The following is a 17,677-nucleotide window of genomic DNA, read 5'->3' as shown; positions in this document are numbered from 1 at the left end:
GGACACGGGGAGTGATTATGTACTAGTGCCTGCATCGTTTTGTTCAGTTTTATCCTGGAGTCAGTCAGGTTTTATTGAAACGTCACGTCTTGTGGCTTCAACTTGAGAATATTTTATAAATTCACATGAAGAGGGACATGAGAATTCCAGATGTATGTTAAGTGAATTCTTGCTCCTCTGAGCAAATAAAGTACTTTCTTTGTAAACATTGATGTGTTTGTATGAGATCTGTTCTGCACACACCGTCACGCTTCAGATCGGGGGTTTAGAGAAAAGCTGGGTAAAAGTGCGAAAATAAGATTAAAAAAAATAAATAAATAGGTTTGATTAAAGTAAAAATAAATAAAAATTATATTTAAATAAATAGTAAATTAGATTAAAATAAAACTTGTTTAAAAATAAATGCATTTGATTAAAACAATGTTATTTAAATAAAAAAAAAATCATTTGATTTAAATAAATTAAACTTTGATTTAAATAACAAATACATACATAAAAACATTTGATTAGAATAAAATTCTATTTAAATAAACATTTTTTGACAACACTAAATACATTTGATTAAAGTAAAAATAAAAATTATATTTAAATAATAAATTTAAGTAAATTGATTAAAACTAATTTTTTATTTAAATATAAATAATAAATTAATACAATTTGATTAAAAATAAAATGTTATTTAAATAAAAATAAATTAACTTGTTTGATAATAAACTTTAAATAATGTACATAACTACAAAATATTTTGATTAAAATGCTATTTAAATAAATAAATGTACTTATTAATAAAACAAATAAACATTTTATTAAAGTAAAAAAATAAAATCAAATTTTATTTAAATAATAAATTAATACATTAGATTAAAATAATTTGATAAAATGAAACGTATTTGAATAAAAATACATGAATTAATAAATTGGTACATTTTATTAAAATACATTCTTTAAATAAAAATATTACATTAACACATTTGATTAAAATAAAATAATTCAAATAAATAAAATGCATAACTACATAACATTTGATTGAAATAAATAAAAAATAGTTAAAGTAAAATGTTAATTAAATAAAATAAATTTGATACAAATAACTAAATAAATAAATAAAAATAAGCTCAAACTAAGTAAATAATAAATTGATTAAAATAAATTGTTTAATTTAAATAATGAATAGATTTGATTGAAATAATTTGATATAAATAATAAAATACATCTAACTTACATCTGACAGTACAGTATAGCCTACAGTGAGTAAAAAACGCAATGATGCACTGTAATAGAAACTAAATATTTTACAGATTTATAATATCAATTTTTCAAAGTTTTTAAATGGGTCTTTATACATTAAAATATATATCTACCTTTATATTTTAGGAAGGGGTCCCTCGCATATTTGGTGTGTAAAAGATTGAAAAGCCTGAACGATTTAGATCATTTTGTCAGAATTTTGATGCATTCAGTGTTTGTAAGGGACAAAAGTGCAGTAAAATACATAAACATTCATTTTACACACATGACATTTATGCAAATGCATTTGACAAATTTGACATTTGACCCCCTATAGTCACTAGTTTACTATATAGTTCATTGCATTGAATTACTTTATTTTAGTGTCCTTGTTACACGTGTTACATGTAGTTACATAACTACAACTAAAAACATAACAACTATTAATATTACTTGGTACTTAAATGTATAATTACACTATAACAAGGACATCTTGTATATAATTGTTGACACGTGTTTAATCTCACGGCGCCTCCTGCTGGACATCAAGCGCGTCGCATGTCACTTTTCTTCTGTTCGCTTCACATTAATCTGCAGATTATTTTCTTGTTTTCCTATCGTGCCTTTATTTTCTAACTATCATATACAAAATTGGCTATTTATTATTGTTTTTTTTAAAGAATAACAGCCATTATATGAATACGCATCTTCTTTGGAAGGCGTGACTTCCACCTTAACGACAAAAATAAAAACATGGCGGAAGAAGACTTTACAGCACCATTTTAAAGACTTTTAATTTAGAGACTTTTAATGTGTAACAGCGAATTTCCGCTCACGTCGCGGCCCTGATGACGCTTCATCCGCAGTTTCCTGTGCGCTTGCTGCTATCCGCGTCCTGCTCGCCACACACGGCCGATAATGTTGGGCAAAGTAATCGGACAGAAATACGCGTCTATCGCGAAAACATGGTAAGAACACGGTAAAACTCCACACAGCGGGAGAACCTCTCTGTTTTGTTAATATTTTCTCTTGATTAATTTGTTTTAATCGTTTTGTCCTTGTCTCGACCTGACTGTAGCCTGCTAAGCTAACGAGCTCAGGTCACGATAACACTGATGAACTCGACTCTTTACTTCAATGTATAAATGCATTTGATGTTTATTTAATCGTGTAGTGTATGATTTTGACTATGTTTCTTTATTGGCATAGTTTTATCTAAACAACAGTCATCAATACAAATGATAAAAGGTGATTAAAATGTTTCCTTTTTTAAACTTTTCAATTAAATCAAAAGAAATAAGCAACTTATGATCTTTAGGGTTATTTTACAGCCTGGTCGAACTTATTTTTCTGTTTATTATTTATAGTAATGCTCCCTTAACCTCTATTTGTATTCTTGCCTTGATTTCTTAATATTATGCATATAAACATGTATGTAACCCTGTTAGGCCTGATATATAAAAAAGTGTGTATGTGTGTTTGAATTTTTGCGTCATATTTGATACATCAAGCTTTTATGCCTCATATAGTTTTATATAGTCAGAATATGGAGCTCAGTTTTATTCAATGGCCCAAATAGCTCATATATGGCTGTATATCAACACGACTGTGATTCGGCTGTAGGTAATCACAGAGTGCTGATATAGAGCCATATTGCACAGCTACTAGTGTGATATTGCATTTATACAACAGTTCGACGGCACAAGTGTGTAAATATATAAGAAACAACAACAGTGTGTCTTTAAAAACCCTCTTTTGTGAGGAAGTACTTCCTTCCGCCATGGATTCAAATCTCAAGTTGACAGTTTAACAGTTGAGCTCAAGCCTCTGTTACTAATTCTAAAACGTCACTTCAGAACTAGTAACGAAGGAACGTTGAGTCGCTTAATTGAAGCTTATTGTATTATGAGAGGTCGACTAAACGAGTAACTGCGTCTGATATTCATTCTTCAGGTCGATGTCCATAATATTTTATATATATTATAAAAAACACTTTGAATGTCTGCTGAGGAAAGCGATATCTTTGTCCTTTTAAAAAGCGATATCTTTGTCCTTTTAAAAGTTAAGAGGATCACAGCGTATGTTTTTTTTTTTTGTTTTGTTTTTTTTAAAGAAATTCGAACAATAAAACCGTTTTGTGGCTCTCTAATGTGTCGTGACAGATCGCTGTAGCGCCTCAGCTCAAGCAGCTCGTGAACCGATCATCTCTTCCTACTAGTTCATTTATAGCATCAAATAAACATGAATGAACATGAGAAGGAATGTTGTTTCAAACGCGAAAAGGCGTCAGTACACACCAAGTCCACTGAGGTTAATCTTCTAACTCCTGACTGCTTTGTCGGACAAAATGGCGGATTCAGCGTTATGATCGGTTAGATCACTTGTCAATCAAACTCCCGGCGAAGGGTCAATTCAGTCAAATGTAAAAAAGTAGCGCTCTGGTACAGGATTGAAGTTAAATATAGCCTAAATATAAAGTTATTAAATTTAAAGGGTTAGTTCACCCAAAAATGAAAATTCTGTCATTTATTACTCACCCTTATGCCGTTCCACACCCGTAAGACCTTGGTTCATCTTCGGAATGTAAATTAAGATATTTAATGCTCAGTGAGGCCTCCATAGCCAGCAATGACATTTCCTCTCAAGATCCATTAATGTACTAAAAACATTTAAATCAGTTCATGTGAGTACAGTGGTTCAATATTAATATTATAAAGTGACAAGAATATTTTTAGTGCGCCAAAAAAACAAAATAACGACTTCTATAGTGATGGCCGATTTCAAAACACTGCTTCATTAAGCTTCGGAGCGTTATGAATCTTTTGTGTCGAATCATGATTCGGATCGCGTGTCAAACTGCTGAAATCACGTGACTTTGGCGCTCCGAACCGCTGATTCGACACAAAGATTCATAACGTTCCGAAGCTTCGTGAAGTTGGGTGAACTAACTCTTTAATTTTCCCCTTAATCCAAATAGTTTTTCTCTGGCCTAAAAAAACTCTTTAAACTACATTTCGTGACACAACAGCAGTTGTATTTATAAAAAATAATATACTAGATTTCCTCGACCGTCATGAGAGTCGCCGCAAGCGGAGTGATACAAACGGTACCAGTGCTGATACTGGGAGAATATCGCACGGCTTAGTTTTACGATCAAAGCTCTTTGGTTTTAAAACATATAATGCAATGCAATGATGAAAACAAAAGCCTGATGATGATGATATTTGATTCTCATGATTTCTCTAAAAAATGCTGTCTTGGTAATCAAGTAAACCGAAGTTGCTTCAGTCCAGTTGAAATATTACTAACAATATTAAAGTTATTCTTACATTTACTTAATCACAAAATCAAAAATCAGCTTAAGGACATGTGAAGCACGAGCTGAAGGAGGACATTTGTACAATTTATACTAATTATAAAAGTCTGAACTGTCAATCAGGTGACAGAAGGACTGTAGGAGATTGTGTGCAACGGCAAAGTTGATCATTTAGAGGCCTTAGAAATGTGCGTATGAAATATGATGCAGTAGATTTGATGTGGAATCTGATGGTGTCCAGGGTTCCCACGCTTGCGGTTTGGGGTGGAGTCGGAGGTGTTGCTCTCGTCCACTTCACAGACTGGAGGGTGATCCTGGACTACGTTCCCTACATCAACGGAAAGTTCAAGAAGGAAGAATAGATGAAGGTTTGTCATGTTTATCTCTCAGTATACAGTCTAGAGTTCAAGAAAACGACCTGAATTCACTTATTTGCATCGTCACTATTGTATAAAATGAAAATCTTTTTGTTAGAATCAGATTTAAGTCAATAAACACTGCATGAATTTGGGTCGTTTTTGCTCCAAAAATCAGTCTGAATGTCTGTTGTGTGTCTCACTGATATTGTTTTATGTTCCTGTAGGTCAGTCTTGATTTAGATGGACTGAAGCTGGAGACGCTCGTCACTGCTGATGATAATGAAACCTTTCTGTCGCATGAAACGGACTAGTTCATCAGCGCTACTGAACAATGTGATATTTATTTTTTGGAGCGTTCGATCCATTTTCCCTCATGATTTTTCAGTGTGGATTCGGTACTCATGGAAAGAGTAAGATCACAGACTCGCAGTCAGAAATAAATGATGTATATTAAAGAGGTGTTTCTGATGTTTCTATAAAGCTTCACCATTTCTTTCCACTGTAACTATATCATTAATAACATCATCATGGACCTGAGCTCTGTTTTTAATTCTGTTGTGTTCTCCATGTCTTCTGCTCAACAGCGGGTTTATTGGTGGTGCTTGTTAATAAATTAAAGAAAATAAGTTTGATGTGTTTATGCTTTATGATCACCTTGGTCACACTTCATTTGTGTTCTTGTTACACATGTTTCATGTACTTACTGTAGTAATAACAGTAAATTATGCATAGTTACATGCGACTAACCCTGAACCAAACTGCAATCCGGCTAATTATATAGTAATTAATATTGTTCAGTACTTAAATGTATAATTACACTGAAACAAGGACACCTTAAAATAAAGTGTAACCATCACCTTTTATACATGTGCATGAGTTCACCAATATTAACATGATTTTACATTAACCTCATTACTATACATAATTATTAGTGCTGTCAAATCGATTAATCGTGATGAATCGCATCTAAAATAAGTTTATATACACGCACGTACATGTATATTTACAAACTTTTATGTTAGATGCGATCGATTTGACAGCACTAGTAATTAGTAAAACAAAAAGATCAGGATTGAAATAGATACATTTTTGAATCATGCTTCAAATCTTTCAATTCATGAGTGGCAGATTTATTTTAAAAAATGCTTATAAATGATGCTTGTTTAACTTAGATATAGATTGTCATATATTTTATGGACTACTTGCTTTAAAAATATACTTTAAAAGGTTTTGTGTCTTTTACATATGATATGAATGACTTTATTGATACAGCGAGTCGATTCTAACTGAATCGTATGATCCGATTCCATGAGTCACCAACCATCGCTATCCTTTCTTAAGCAACAATCGACTACCGAGAATTACCACAAACATGTTTTCTTGTATTTGTCCTTGTTTGAGTTTCTTTTGAAGTCGATCTACATGCTTCTACCAGCTCCGCAGATGAGTGAACTCCGAATCGACTCCCAGTTCACAGAGAGTCATCATGAGTCAGAAGGTCGTGAGGTGAGCGGATACTAGAGAGCAGCGACCGGCCGCCTTTAACCCTAAACATTCACAGCTTTTCCTTCCAGAGAGACTCCGGGAGAAACATGGAGAGGAAAAGGTGGGAGTGCTCGGCTCTCCCAAATGGTTGGAAAAGGGAAGAAGTGACCAGAAAGTCGGGCTTGTCCGCGGGGAAAAGTGATGTCTATTATTTTAGGTACTGCAGCGGGATTAGCCGGAGACCAGCGAGCCGAGACAAAAAAACTGCACTTATTTATTAGTTAACAATTACTAATCCGACCTCAATTGGTGAACTGAGTACTCCAGTGCGTTATTATTACAGATTATTGTTGTTTGTCGCGCGTAAATTAAACACACCGTGTTTTGGCATCTCGTGCGAGTTAGCACTGATCGCTAATCTGCGTTAGCAGGCATGCTAACAATGTTTTTGTTTTGATACTCTCTATTGATTTAGTTTAACTATTGTTTTGTGCTAGTTTAAGTTGAATAACTATTTCCTTATAGTCTGACTATCGTTTATACTCGAGTCTGCACTGTATTAATGATAAATAGTCGCTCGTTTTAATTGCATAAGACTGTGGTAAGTGATGGGACTGCATACCTGTGAGATTATTAATCGCCTCATTAATAATATATATATATAATATATATATATATACCCAATGCGCAATAAAAAAAAATTATATATGACTACAGTATTACGAGAGAGAAAAAATCTAACATAATAGAAGCCAAGTATTTTCAAATGTATTTTACACATTTATAATGTTAATTTCTTACCGTATAAATTGGGTCTTTATACATGAAAATATATAGCTGCATTTTAATTTTTTAATATGGGGTCATTAGGTGCATTAGGATAATCATATTTAGGGGTTTGTGGCATCTAAAAGATTGAAAACCCCTTTACTATGGTACCAACAGCATCTGTATTTATTGTTGTATTTCTTTGCTCAAAGATCCTCCCAACATCATTTTTACATTTGTGTGATTTCTGGGTATGCTTGATATTCATATTCATTGTTCATATGCCATATTATTGTTGTTTTTTTTTTTTAGTCTACTTGTAATAGAATAGAATTTGATGTTTTTTTTGTGTAAATGCACATCTTTCTTTCTTGTTCAGCACAGAATTATTTGTAAAAAAAACAAACAAAAAAAAAAAAAACATGGATATGTTGAGTTGTTGCTGAAAGGTGCAGTGAAACAATAAGGAATATTTCTTGAACTTTCTCTTCCTTCTTAGTCCAACAGGGAAGAAGTTTCGGAGTAAGCCACAGCTGGCGCGTTATCTGGGAAACTCCATGGATCTCAGTTCCTTCGATTTCCGCACGGGGAAAATGCTTATGAGCAAACTGAATAAGAACAGGCAGCGGATACGCTACGATAACAGTCAGAGCAAGGTGAGCATGCATGATTATATTCACGCTATCATTAAATCAAACTCAACTGGTTTCTGTGTTGTGATGTTTCTGTCTGGATCTGTCATGTTGATGCTGGATGTTTTATAAGATATGCCTGTTTTTTTGTTTAGGGAAAACCCGATTTGAACACGTCACTGCCAGTCCGACAGACAGCATCCATCTTCAAACAGCCCGTCACAAAGGTTACAAATCACCCCAGCAACAAGGTCAAGACAGACCCTCAGAAAGCTGTTGACCAGCCCAGACAGGTAACAGCTGCATGTATATGGGTCAGTGACGTATAAGGATTTTCAACAGGCCCATTTTAAAATATAAAAAATAATAATATCTATTGCAATTGTTCAAACATTAAGAATGTTGTGTACACATAAATTCATATTCAAATTTTAAATTAAGTGATTTTAGTGTTGTTGTTTTTTTTATCTAGATGAATTGGCCATAGCCTTAAAAAATTTCACTTTTTTTTTTTTTGTTTTACAAGTTCTCAGTAATTAAAGTGTTTAGAAATAAAGTATTTGCAGTTCGTTTGAGATTCTGTAAAGAATGACTTTAGAATTTTGCTCTATAACTTCAGAGTTGCCTTCTTAATGTAGTTAACAGACTTATTTTTCCTGTAAATCGCATAAAACCGATAAAAATGTTTTAAAAATACCATTCACACAAAAATACCATTAAACATACTGTATCAGTGATTCATATTTCAGCCACAGAAATTAGATATTTTATTTTTAATTTAATACAGTTATTGTTGTTATTTTTGGTCGCACCGCATGATGTGTGGTCTCTCCAAATGACACAAAGACCTTAAATTTCATTAAAGATCTATTTAAAGAGATCAATAAACAATCAATTTTATACCAAAAATAGATTTAAACCAGATTTTATTAAAATTTCACAGAATTTTCATGAACACACACTTTATAAACATTTATTTATATATATATATATATATATATATATAATATAAATATAAAAAATCACATCGCAAACATAAGTGCACCATTCCATCTTTCATTTAGTTTAAAATTAATTAATTCTTTAATTCATCAAGGACACATCAGGCTTAAATTGATCAAAAGTGACAGTAAAGACATTTATAATTTTACAAAAGATTCTATTTCAAATTTACTATTTCGGAATTAACACGCCAGCGGTTTTATGACCAGCGGTTTTTGCCTGGCAGTGGCATCTGGTAAAATAGATTGAAATAGTTATAAATAAATAAACAATAAATGACTAATAAATGCATAATTACCAAACTAAACTACAACTAAACTACAAACCAAATTACATGATTTTTTTTTTTACATTTTTCTCATATTGTACAATACAAACATAAACCGTCTGAAATATTTTTATAAAATGACCCAAATTGTGTAAAAAAATCTATTCCAAATGATACTAAAATAAAGTACTTTATGTATATAAATCATCAATTGAATAAAAAAAGCACAAAAACTGCCAATCTAGGGCATATGATCTATCATGGAAAACACTCTGCAGTGGTCGCACCACATGATATTTTCAAATTCAGTCAAAATTTACAGGCACAGAATTGGCCACCTAAACAAAACAAGCTAGCTTCCCACAAAAGCTCACTATGAAATTTGTAATAAAAGTATATATTTGCAGAAATAACTCAATATTCATTGTTTTTTTTTTTTTTTTTTTGGTCATACCACATGATATCCAAATGTGGGAACTACACACAGCTGTTAAAAAGGTCATGGGTCCTTCGCAAATTGGTATATGATGCAACTTCCTGTCTTAGAATGGATTTCAACATTAAAGTCCCAAAGTGGTCGTTTTTTGATGGTCGCACCACATGATATTTCATAAGTTCATAAGTTTGTTTGTATATTATGATGGAAATATAAATACGAATGCTGTAACACCAGCAGTGATCATGTTTTTTTATTTTTATTTTTTTTTTGCAGTATGATGATGTTTGACCTGTTTTTCACAGCTGTTCTGGGAAAAGAAGCTGAGTGGACTCAATGCTTATGATATAGCAGAGGAGCTGGTGAAGACCATGGATCTTCCTAAAGGATTGCAAGGTAAACATGGAAAAGAAGCTCTCATACATCCTTTTTCCACTGCTGCCTGAGCAGTAGAGCTCATTTCCCATAGTACTGAGGAAGCACACTTACTATGGCTTAGACTTCAGTGCATTTCTGTTGGCATGAATTCAGTATTGTGGTTGTAATTTGTGTAATGTTTGAAACGGCAGGTGTTGGTCCAGGTTACTCAGATAAGACGCTTCTTTCGGCTCTAGCGAGCGCTCTGCACACCAGCTCGGCTCCCATCACGGGTCAGCTGTCCGCCGCTGTGGAGAAGAACCCTGGCGTCTGGCTCAACACCACACAGCCTCTCTGCAAGGCCTTCATGGTGACCGATGAAGACATCAGGTACACACAGATACTGTAGTGAAGTTTGCAAGTGACATAATTAGGGATACGGCGATCGATCGGCCGATAATCACATTATATGACTCGATTGGTAGACACTAAATTTGGCCGATCTCACGAACCGATCGAACCGAAAATTTGTTTACGTAAAACTGCAAAAAGTCTCCACCAACATGCATGTAAACAGTATACAGATGAGGCTTTTGTGTCACGTTCTGCTTTGTAACTTCGCGAAACCTTAGTAAACCATAGTAAATCACACATCTTTATTTAGAGCAGGTTGTCTCAATTCAAACGAGCCGACACACAACATAACATGATGCTCAGATCTTGAGAAAATCCTCATGGAGGGACATTGACATGCTGCTTGGCTAAAGCTATAGGACATCTAATCGCGACAGTGTTTTCCAACGTCATTTGAAAGTTCAACCAATGGAAACTGGATCTTGGGTATGGTGGGTAGGGACATTGTGTCGAGACCAATCGGACACTTTTACAGCTGGAGCATGCTTGAAGTGGATGATGGAAGATCATTACTCATCCACCGGTATATTATTACTTGTTACTTATTCTATGTAATTATAAATATTTTCATGCTTTATTGTGGTGTAAGTAGTTCTTATGTGCAGTAAAATCACTTGTTTGGAGAGGTTTTTGGACTTTTGATAAAAAGGCTACCGTGGTTTCAAATGCCATAACTTTTGATTGCTTTGAGATATCAGCACAAGATGCAGTTGAGATGATTGTGAACAAGTTTATGACCTGTCATATATACTTTTTAATAATCATCATGTCAAGCATAAAAAATAACAATATATCAATAAATTGCATCACTTTTTCTGGGGTTTTCTCAGCAGTGTTGTAACATAAGAACCTCCAAACATGATCAAAATCTGTTTTCTTCAAAATTTGAAAGGTTTTCTATCAAATGAGACCATGTACTTGATGACACGTTTTTTTTGTTTTGTTTTGTTTTGTTTGTTTTTTAAAGAATTATAAGCCATTACTTTTAAGTATGCCACTTTGCACACAATATAATTTGTTGCCTTGTTTAACTAAATCGCGCGCATGATATAATTTGTTCCCTTGTTTTAGTTAATCAATTACGAATTAGTACAACATGCCCACAATTTACTAAAACAACACTACTAATTCTTAATTCGTGGTCACAATATACATATTTTTTCCTCACATGTCAAGTGCGGGGCTCTGTACTTTTGGCCCTCTAGCGGTTAAAAAACAAAACTGCATGCATTTTGTGGAAGAACATTGTTTTGGTTGTGCTTCACATGACTGTGCTGATTAATAAGACTCTAAGCAATAGATAATGCTTTACAATGAACTTTACATATGGCAATTCATCTGTTCAATAAAACACCTTAGGGCTCATTCACACAGAACACGTTTTTGCTTTGAAAAATGTGAGATGTGGGCAGTGGAGTGGGGAAAAAACGCAAGGTTTATAGACGCATTTTTTAAAAGTTGAACTGATTTTAACTTGAGCGCCACGTTTTTAGAACGCCATGTCATGCGCGAGACGCTGCAAAAGATGCAAGACGCGAGGTTTTGCACGTCCGTCTAGCGCGTTTACGTAGAAAAACAACGTTCTGTGTGAACGGCCCCTTACTCACCTGTTGAGTAATAATGACTCCATCTTCGTGTTGCTTTTACAACATTTCAAATCCCTCAGTTCTCGCTATCTCTGAAAAGCCAAGCCAATGTTGATTCTTGTTTTATTACGAGCTCTGTCAAGTTCTCTTTTTGCCAGCAGACTCTCCTCTGTTCGGCGTTTGTTTAAAACGGGAGGTTGGAGATTTAGCTGCTCCACGTCAACCTTTCTCGCTCATTGTGACAACTAACCTGTGCCACTCCCACACCAGACACGCGTCAAAGTAGACGGAGCAACTTTTCTCTATTTACGGATACGACGAGGCACGGGCGAGTGATGTATGACGCAATTTCCTGTGAAAACCATCCTGTCAGGTCTAAAATATAAACCCTTATAACAGGCTTAACATAGTGAATCAGGGTAAAAAAAAAAACACATTTTGTAAGAAGGATTGATGATGTAAAAAAGTCACATAGTGTACCTTTAACTTGAAGTACTAAAATAACTAAAACTAAATAAAAATGAATAAAAACTATTTTAAACATGAAAATGACAAAAAGAAAATATATATATAAAAAATCCAATTTAAAATATTAACAAAAACTACATCAATGTTACTAAAATAACACTGGTCTCACGAATCGTTTCAGTAAATGAGTAAATGTCTGTGTTGTTTCTGAGTTTGAAAGTTCCAGATGCCGTTTAATGAACATGACTGATATTTTAATGCTTTTATGGTTCATTGAGATGAACTGAAACATTGTGTTGCTTCCACAGGAAGCAGGAAGATCTGGTGTATAACGTGAGGAAGAGGCTGGAGGAAGCGCTCATGGCAGACATGCTCGCGCACATAGAGGAAGCCGCCATTGATGCGAAATCTCTGAAGGAAGAATCCAATGACGAGGAAATGGAGACTGTATAGCTGTAAGAGCAAGAACAAATCATTCTAACAGCTGATTCTTCAGTTGGGAAATTCTTCAGTTTTTACGGATAGATTTATAGTACTTTTAAAAAATTATACAATGTCTCTTTACCTCATTTTTTGAATGATTGTAGAAATGTGCAATTTGCTGTAATTTTTCTCTTTGGGGCTCTTGGGACTTTAAAAATAAATTAAAAATATTGGTATTTATTAATACATTTTTAAAATCAAAAGTTATGTTTGTTAAAGGATTAGTCCACTTTCAAATAAAAATTTCCTGATAATTTACTCACCCCCATGTCATCCAAGATGTCCATGCCCTTCTTTCTTCAATCGAAAAGAAATGAAGGTTTTTGATGAAAACATTCCAGGATTTTTCTCCTTATAGTGGACTTCACTGGCCTCCAAACGGTTGAAGGTCAAAATTACAGTTTCAATGCAGCTTCAAAGGGCTTTAAACGATACCAGACGAGGAATAAGAGTCTTATCTAGCGAAACCATCGGTCATTTTCTAAAAAAAAATAAAAAATTATATACGTTTTAACTATAGACACTCGTCTTGAACTAATTCTCTATTAGAATTCCGGCAGTGTAGACGCTGCTAAGTGTATTACTGCCCTCCACAGGTCAAGGTTTGAACTATACTATTGTTATATACTTGCACCAGCATATTGTCAGGAATTTTTTATTTGAAAGTGGACTAATCCTTTAACATTAGTTAATGCACTGTGAAGTAACATGAACTAACAATAAACAATTGTATATGTATAAACTAACATTAATAAAGGTTAATAAATACTGTATTAATAATGTATTTCTTTTAGCTCATGTTAACTAATGCATGAACTAATGTTAACAAACTGTAAAGTGTTTACTGTAAAATATTTTTAATTTAAAAAAAACTCCCAAAATCCATAAACAGAAAAAAATACAGCAAATTGCACATTTTAACAATTGTTAAAAAATAAGAAAGTAGTTAAAGAGACATTGTAAAGTTTGTAAAACTGTTATTAAAACTAATAACCAAAATATTAAATGTATAAAATACCAGGAAAAATAAAAACACAAGCCTATTTTTAATTCTTTTGGTATTTATGTGTACAGTAATATTGTGATTTATTTATTTTTTTAAAAATCTGTCATTATCCTCACATCAAACACTCACATCAAACACTCACCTCAAACACTCAAGCGCTTACACAGATACACACGGGAGTGTTTGAAAGCACACAGAAGTATTTGAATTTGAAAGTGTTTTGAAAGCGGGCGTCTATCAGCAGACTGCGATAGACGCCCGCTTTCAAAACACTTTCAAATTCAAATACTTCTGTGTGCTTTCAAACGCTGCCGTGCTTCGATTATTGTAGCCAATCACAGACACATCTGATGAGTGCGTCAACACAGTGGCCAATCAGAGGTGTTTACGAATCCACTCTACAGCGCTCAAAGTGTCACATTTTTAAAATTTCAGTATCGATTGGTACCGAAGTCAGTACTTTTGACAACTCTATATTTGAACATACAGAGAAATGTAATACCGTAATATTGTCCAATTTATGTAAAATGTAGTTAAAAAATAAAAACCTTACCAAAATTTCTCAATGTTTTTGTCGAATAAAAGAGGAGACAAAATATTACAGGCTGTTTTTAACAAGTCTCTACGAGTGTTCATGCTTACGGTCGCCAGTTATCAAGATTTTAAATCCCCCAATCAGAGCTTTTCTGTTAAAATGATACATTTTCTGCCCGTGTTTTACTTAATCTGTGCAATCTGGCAACCACGCGCGCGTACTCTCTAGACTGCGGAAGAAGCGCAGATGATCTGAAAACACAGACGCACAAGTAAGCTAGAGTTCAGCGATCTTCATTGAGATATTCTGCTTAAATGAAAGTGTCATTCAGTCAGTCTCTGTTCTTCACAAGCCGCTTGTGCTGCTTACTGCGACTAAATCTGCCATCAAACCTTCAGAGATGAACTGTAATAAATCCAAACATGATCTCGACTCTATTGTTTGCGATTGTTGTTGCGGAATAAATGCACTTACGCAAACTCTGTGTGATAATACAAAGTCTTTTCTGCTGTTATTTTAAAGCGGACCTATTATGCCCCATTTTCACAAGATGTAATATAAGTCTCTGGTGTCCCCAGAATGTGTCTGTGAAGTTTCAGCTCAAAATCCCCCACAGATCATTTATTATAGCTTGTCAAATTTGCCCCTATTTGGGTTTGAGCAAAAACACGCCGTTTTTGTGTGTGTCCCTTTAATTGCGAATGAGCTGCTGCTCCCGGCCCCCTTTCCAGAAGAGGGCGGAGCTTTAACAGCTCGCGCTTCGGTCGCTCAACAACAAAAAAGCTGGAGAATCTCACGCAGCCAAAATGAGGATTGTCAGTAACGGTGTTCAGCCTTACATTGTTCAAACCGGAGTCGACACTGATGGAGAGACTCAGGAAGAAGTTACAACTTTTAGACGTTTCTGAATGGTTAGTGGATAAATTTATGTAGTTGCTGTGGAGTTGATTCAACTCATCCACTAGCATGTGCCGTCATGTTAATCTTTTGTGCAAATCCAGTGTTGAATTGACCCTCGTTTGTGAAGCAGTCCGGCGTAAAATGACGGCATCCCCTCTGTTGCGTGTTCTCGGGGCGGGGTTTATGTAAATTTTAGGGTTAGTGATGTCACTAACCCAGGAAGAAGCTTGTTGTAGTCCCTACCAGCCGTTTGTTGTAGTCCTTAAACAGCGATTTCTGTAAAAGAAAATATCTCCCTTTGCATTGAACTTTGAGCGTCGTAACTTTGCAGATGTTGTTTATGATCAAACAACAACATTACACACTAACTAAAGTTAAAAAAGTGAAATCATAATCAACCACCCCTTTAATAGAAATGATTGGAATTACTATTAGGAATTGCATCGTTTCAATTTTGAGCAAAATAATTGTGATTATCAATGTAACCATTATGCAGCATGACGAAATTGTGACTGTTTTCAATGACTAAAACTAGACTAAAATGCACAGACATTTTGTCAACTGAAACTTGACTAAACAAAAACAGGACAAGGTTGACTAAATATGATTAAAAACTAAAAAGTACATTTGACAGGAATAAGACTGAATTCTCAGACGTGTTTGATTGTAATGCTCTGTTCTCTCTGTGTGTTCGCAGGTAATCGGAGGTGACGGGAACAACCTGGATGACAGTATTTTTCCTCCCCACAAACCCAAAGACTCAGAGCTGATCCCTATGCAGAAAACAAACCCTCTTCCTGCCTTCCTTCTCTAACTCAACTGTGAAACTTCATGTTTTACCCATAACATTTCAAGCAGTTTTTATAAAACTAAATTTGCTTTTTTCCTTTAACTTTAACTGCTCTATTTTTGTATCAGTGTGGGGTTTGGATTGAGAAGATTTCTGACGTCCTCCATCATGTGTCCGTTGGGTTTGAGTGAGGTTTCAGTGCTGTCAGTGTGACGGATGCCCGGGTTTGTTTTATTATTCAGACATCGTAAGCTAATTTCTTTGTCAAATCATGCAAGTCTAGAACATCCGTTTTACAACACATTAGTTTTTTACACAAGCAAAATGCCATGTTTTTATGACTAAGAACTTGGAGATAATGTACTAGTAGTACAGATTGTTTTGTGATAGCTGGTACAATTATGGTGCTCAGTTTCTTTTCTGGTTTATTTACATTTTAGCTTTTGTTACAATGCTATTTGAGCGTAGACATGACATAAGCTTTTACATTGGTGCTTTTATGTTTTTCCCAAGCCTTGTATCCGTTGTATAGATGACATCATTAAAATGAAATGAAAAATGTTTTAATGTATTTCTAGAGTCGTCTTCAGATTGGTTCGAGCTGTTTTTGTTGCTGTAGGAAGCTGATGCATTTGTCATTATGCACTGATGCAGTATGATTTATGATTGTGGACTGAAAATCTGATGGTTACAGTACAGAAATCTGCATGATGCATCTGTTTATTTCCGTTTTGAATTCATGATCTTACACTTATTCTTCACACAATCAAGGTTGAATTTAATAGATGATTTACTCATACCCTGATATTTTTTTCTTAAAAACTTATTACATTATAGTGTCATATTTGAAATATGGAGGGGAGGTGGTTTTGTATGTTGGTTGTCCTTTATTTGCCAGAACTTGGATCACATTTTTGAGGATATAATCCTTGTAGCTGAAGGAGAAATAATTTTGTATACTTGGAAAATAAAGTCTTTCCACACGTCGACATATGCATGTTTTCTTTTAACGTGTGAGTGTATATATGTGGGATATATATGTAGATGGATAGATAGATATCTATCTATCACAGAAAACAACTGTTGAGTTGCTCCTTTGTCACCAATTAAATGTTTTTCATCCTTTCCATTATTATTGAAGTACTTATAAAAGTAAAAATAAATAGTAAAAGGTATACAAGTACAAAAAAAAATGTTTATAATATATATAATTATAAAATTATTTGTATTTAAAAATTATCATATATATATTTTAAATACAATAATTTCTTATATATATAGTGTATATATAGGCTACATATAAAAACAATATATAAACTTTGTTGAGTAGCCACTTTGTCATCAATTAATGAAATGTTTTTATACATTTGCTTTTCCATATTATTAATACCTATTGAAGTATTTATAAAAGTAAATAATACAAAATTTGTTTATAATATATATTCATGAAATTATTTGTATTTAAAAACTGGGTCATTATACATATATATATATATATATATATATATGTGTATCTCCTGTTTTTAAATACAAATAATTTCATATATATATATATATATGTTTGTATATGTTTATATAATTTATATATAATTATCCTGTTTTTTCCTGTTTTTACATACAAATCATCTCATATATATATATATAT

At 33.7% G+C, this 17,677-nt stretch overlaps 2 protein-coding genes across 4 annotated transcripts; both read left to right on the top strand.

The window, feature by feature from the left end:
• Positions 1-2,007: 2,007 nt before the first annotated feature.
• Positions 2,008-5,528, top strand: LOC127502281 (cytochrome b-c1 complex subunit 10). The gene is made up of 3 exons (XM_051875094.1): positions 2,008-2,195; positions 4,785-4,911; positions 5,127-5,528. The coding sequence occupies exons 1-2, from the start codon at positions 2,146-2,148 to the stop codon at positions 4,903-4,905; spliced, it is 171 nt and encodes a 56-aa protein (XP_051731054.1). The 5' UTR covers positions 2,008-2,145; the 3' UTR covers positions 4,906-4,911; positions 5,127-5,528.
• A 711-nt stretch (positions 5,529-6,239) lies between these two features.
• On the top strand, positions 6,240-17,021 carry mbd3a (methyl-CpG binding domain protein 3a). Of its 3 annotated transcripts, none has more exons than XM_051875072.1 (7): positions 6,240-6,408; positions 7,655-7,811; positions 7,943-8,080; positions 9,799-9,889; positions 10,063-10,240; positions 12,627-12,773; positions 15,940-17,021. In XM_051875072.1, the coding sequence occupies exons 1-6, from the start codon at positions 6,389-6,391 to the stop codon at positions 12,769-12,771; spliced, it is 729 nt and encodes a 242-aa protein (XP_051731032.1). In that variant the 5' UTR covers positions 6,240-6,388; the 3' UTR covers positions 12,772-12,773; positions 15,940-17,021. The 3 variants fall into 3 exon arrangements, with proteins under 3 accessions (XP_051731032.1, XP_051731041.1, XP_051731021.1); XM_051875081.1 differs by having other exon boundaries at positions 6,343-6,508; XM_051875061.1 differs by having other exon boundaries at positions 6,393-6,604.
• Positions 17,022-17,677: the final 656 nt, after the last annotated feature.

This window comes from Ctenopharyngodon idella, chromosome 2, assembly GCF_019924925.1.
Source record: "Ctenopharyngodon idella isolate HZGC_01 chromosome 2, HZGC01, whole genome shotgun sequence".
NCBI lineage: Eukaryota > Metazoa > Chordata > Actinopteri > Cypriniformes > Xenocyprididae > Ctenopharyngodon > Ctenopharyngodon idella.
Note: the sequence above shows the minus strand (reverse complement) of the source record. Positions and strands in the feature narration are given on the sequence as shown.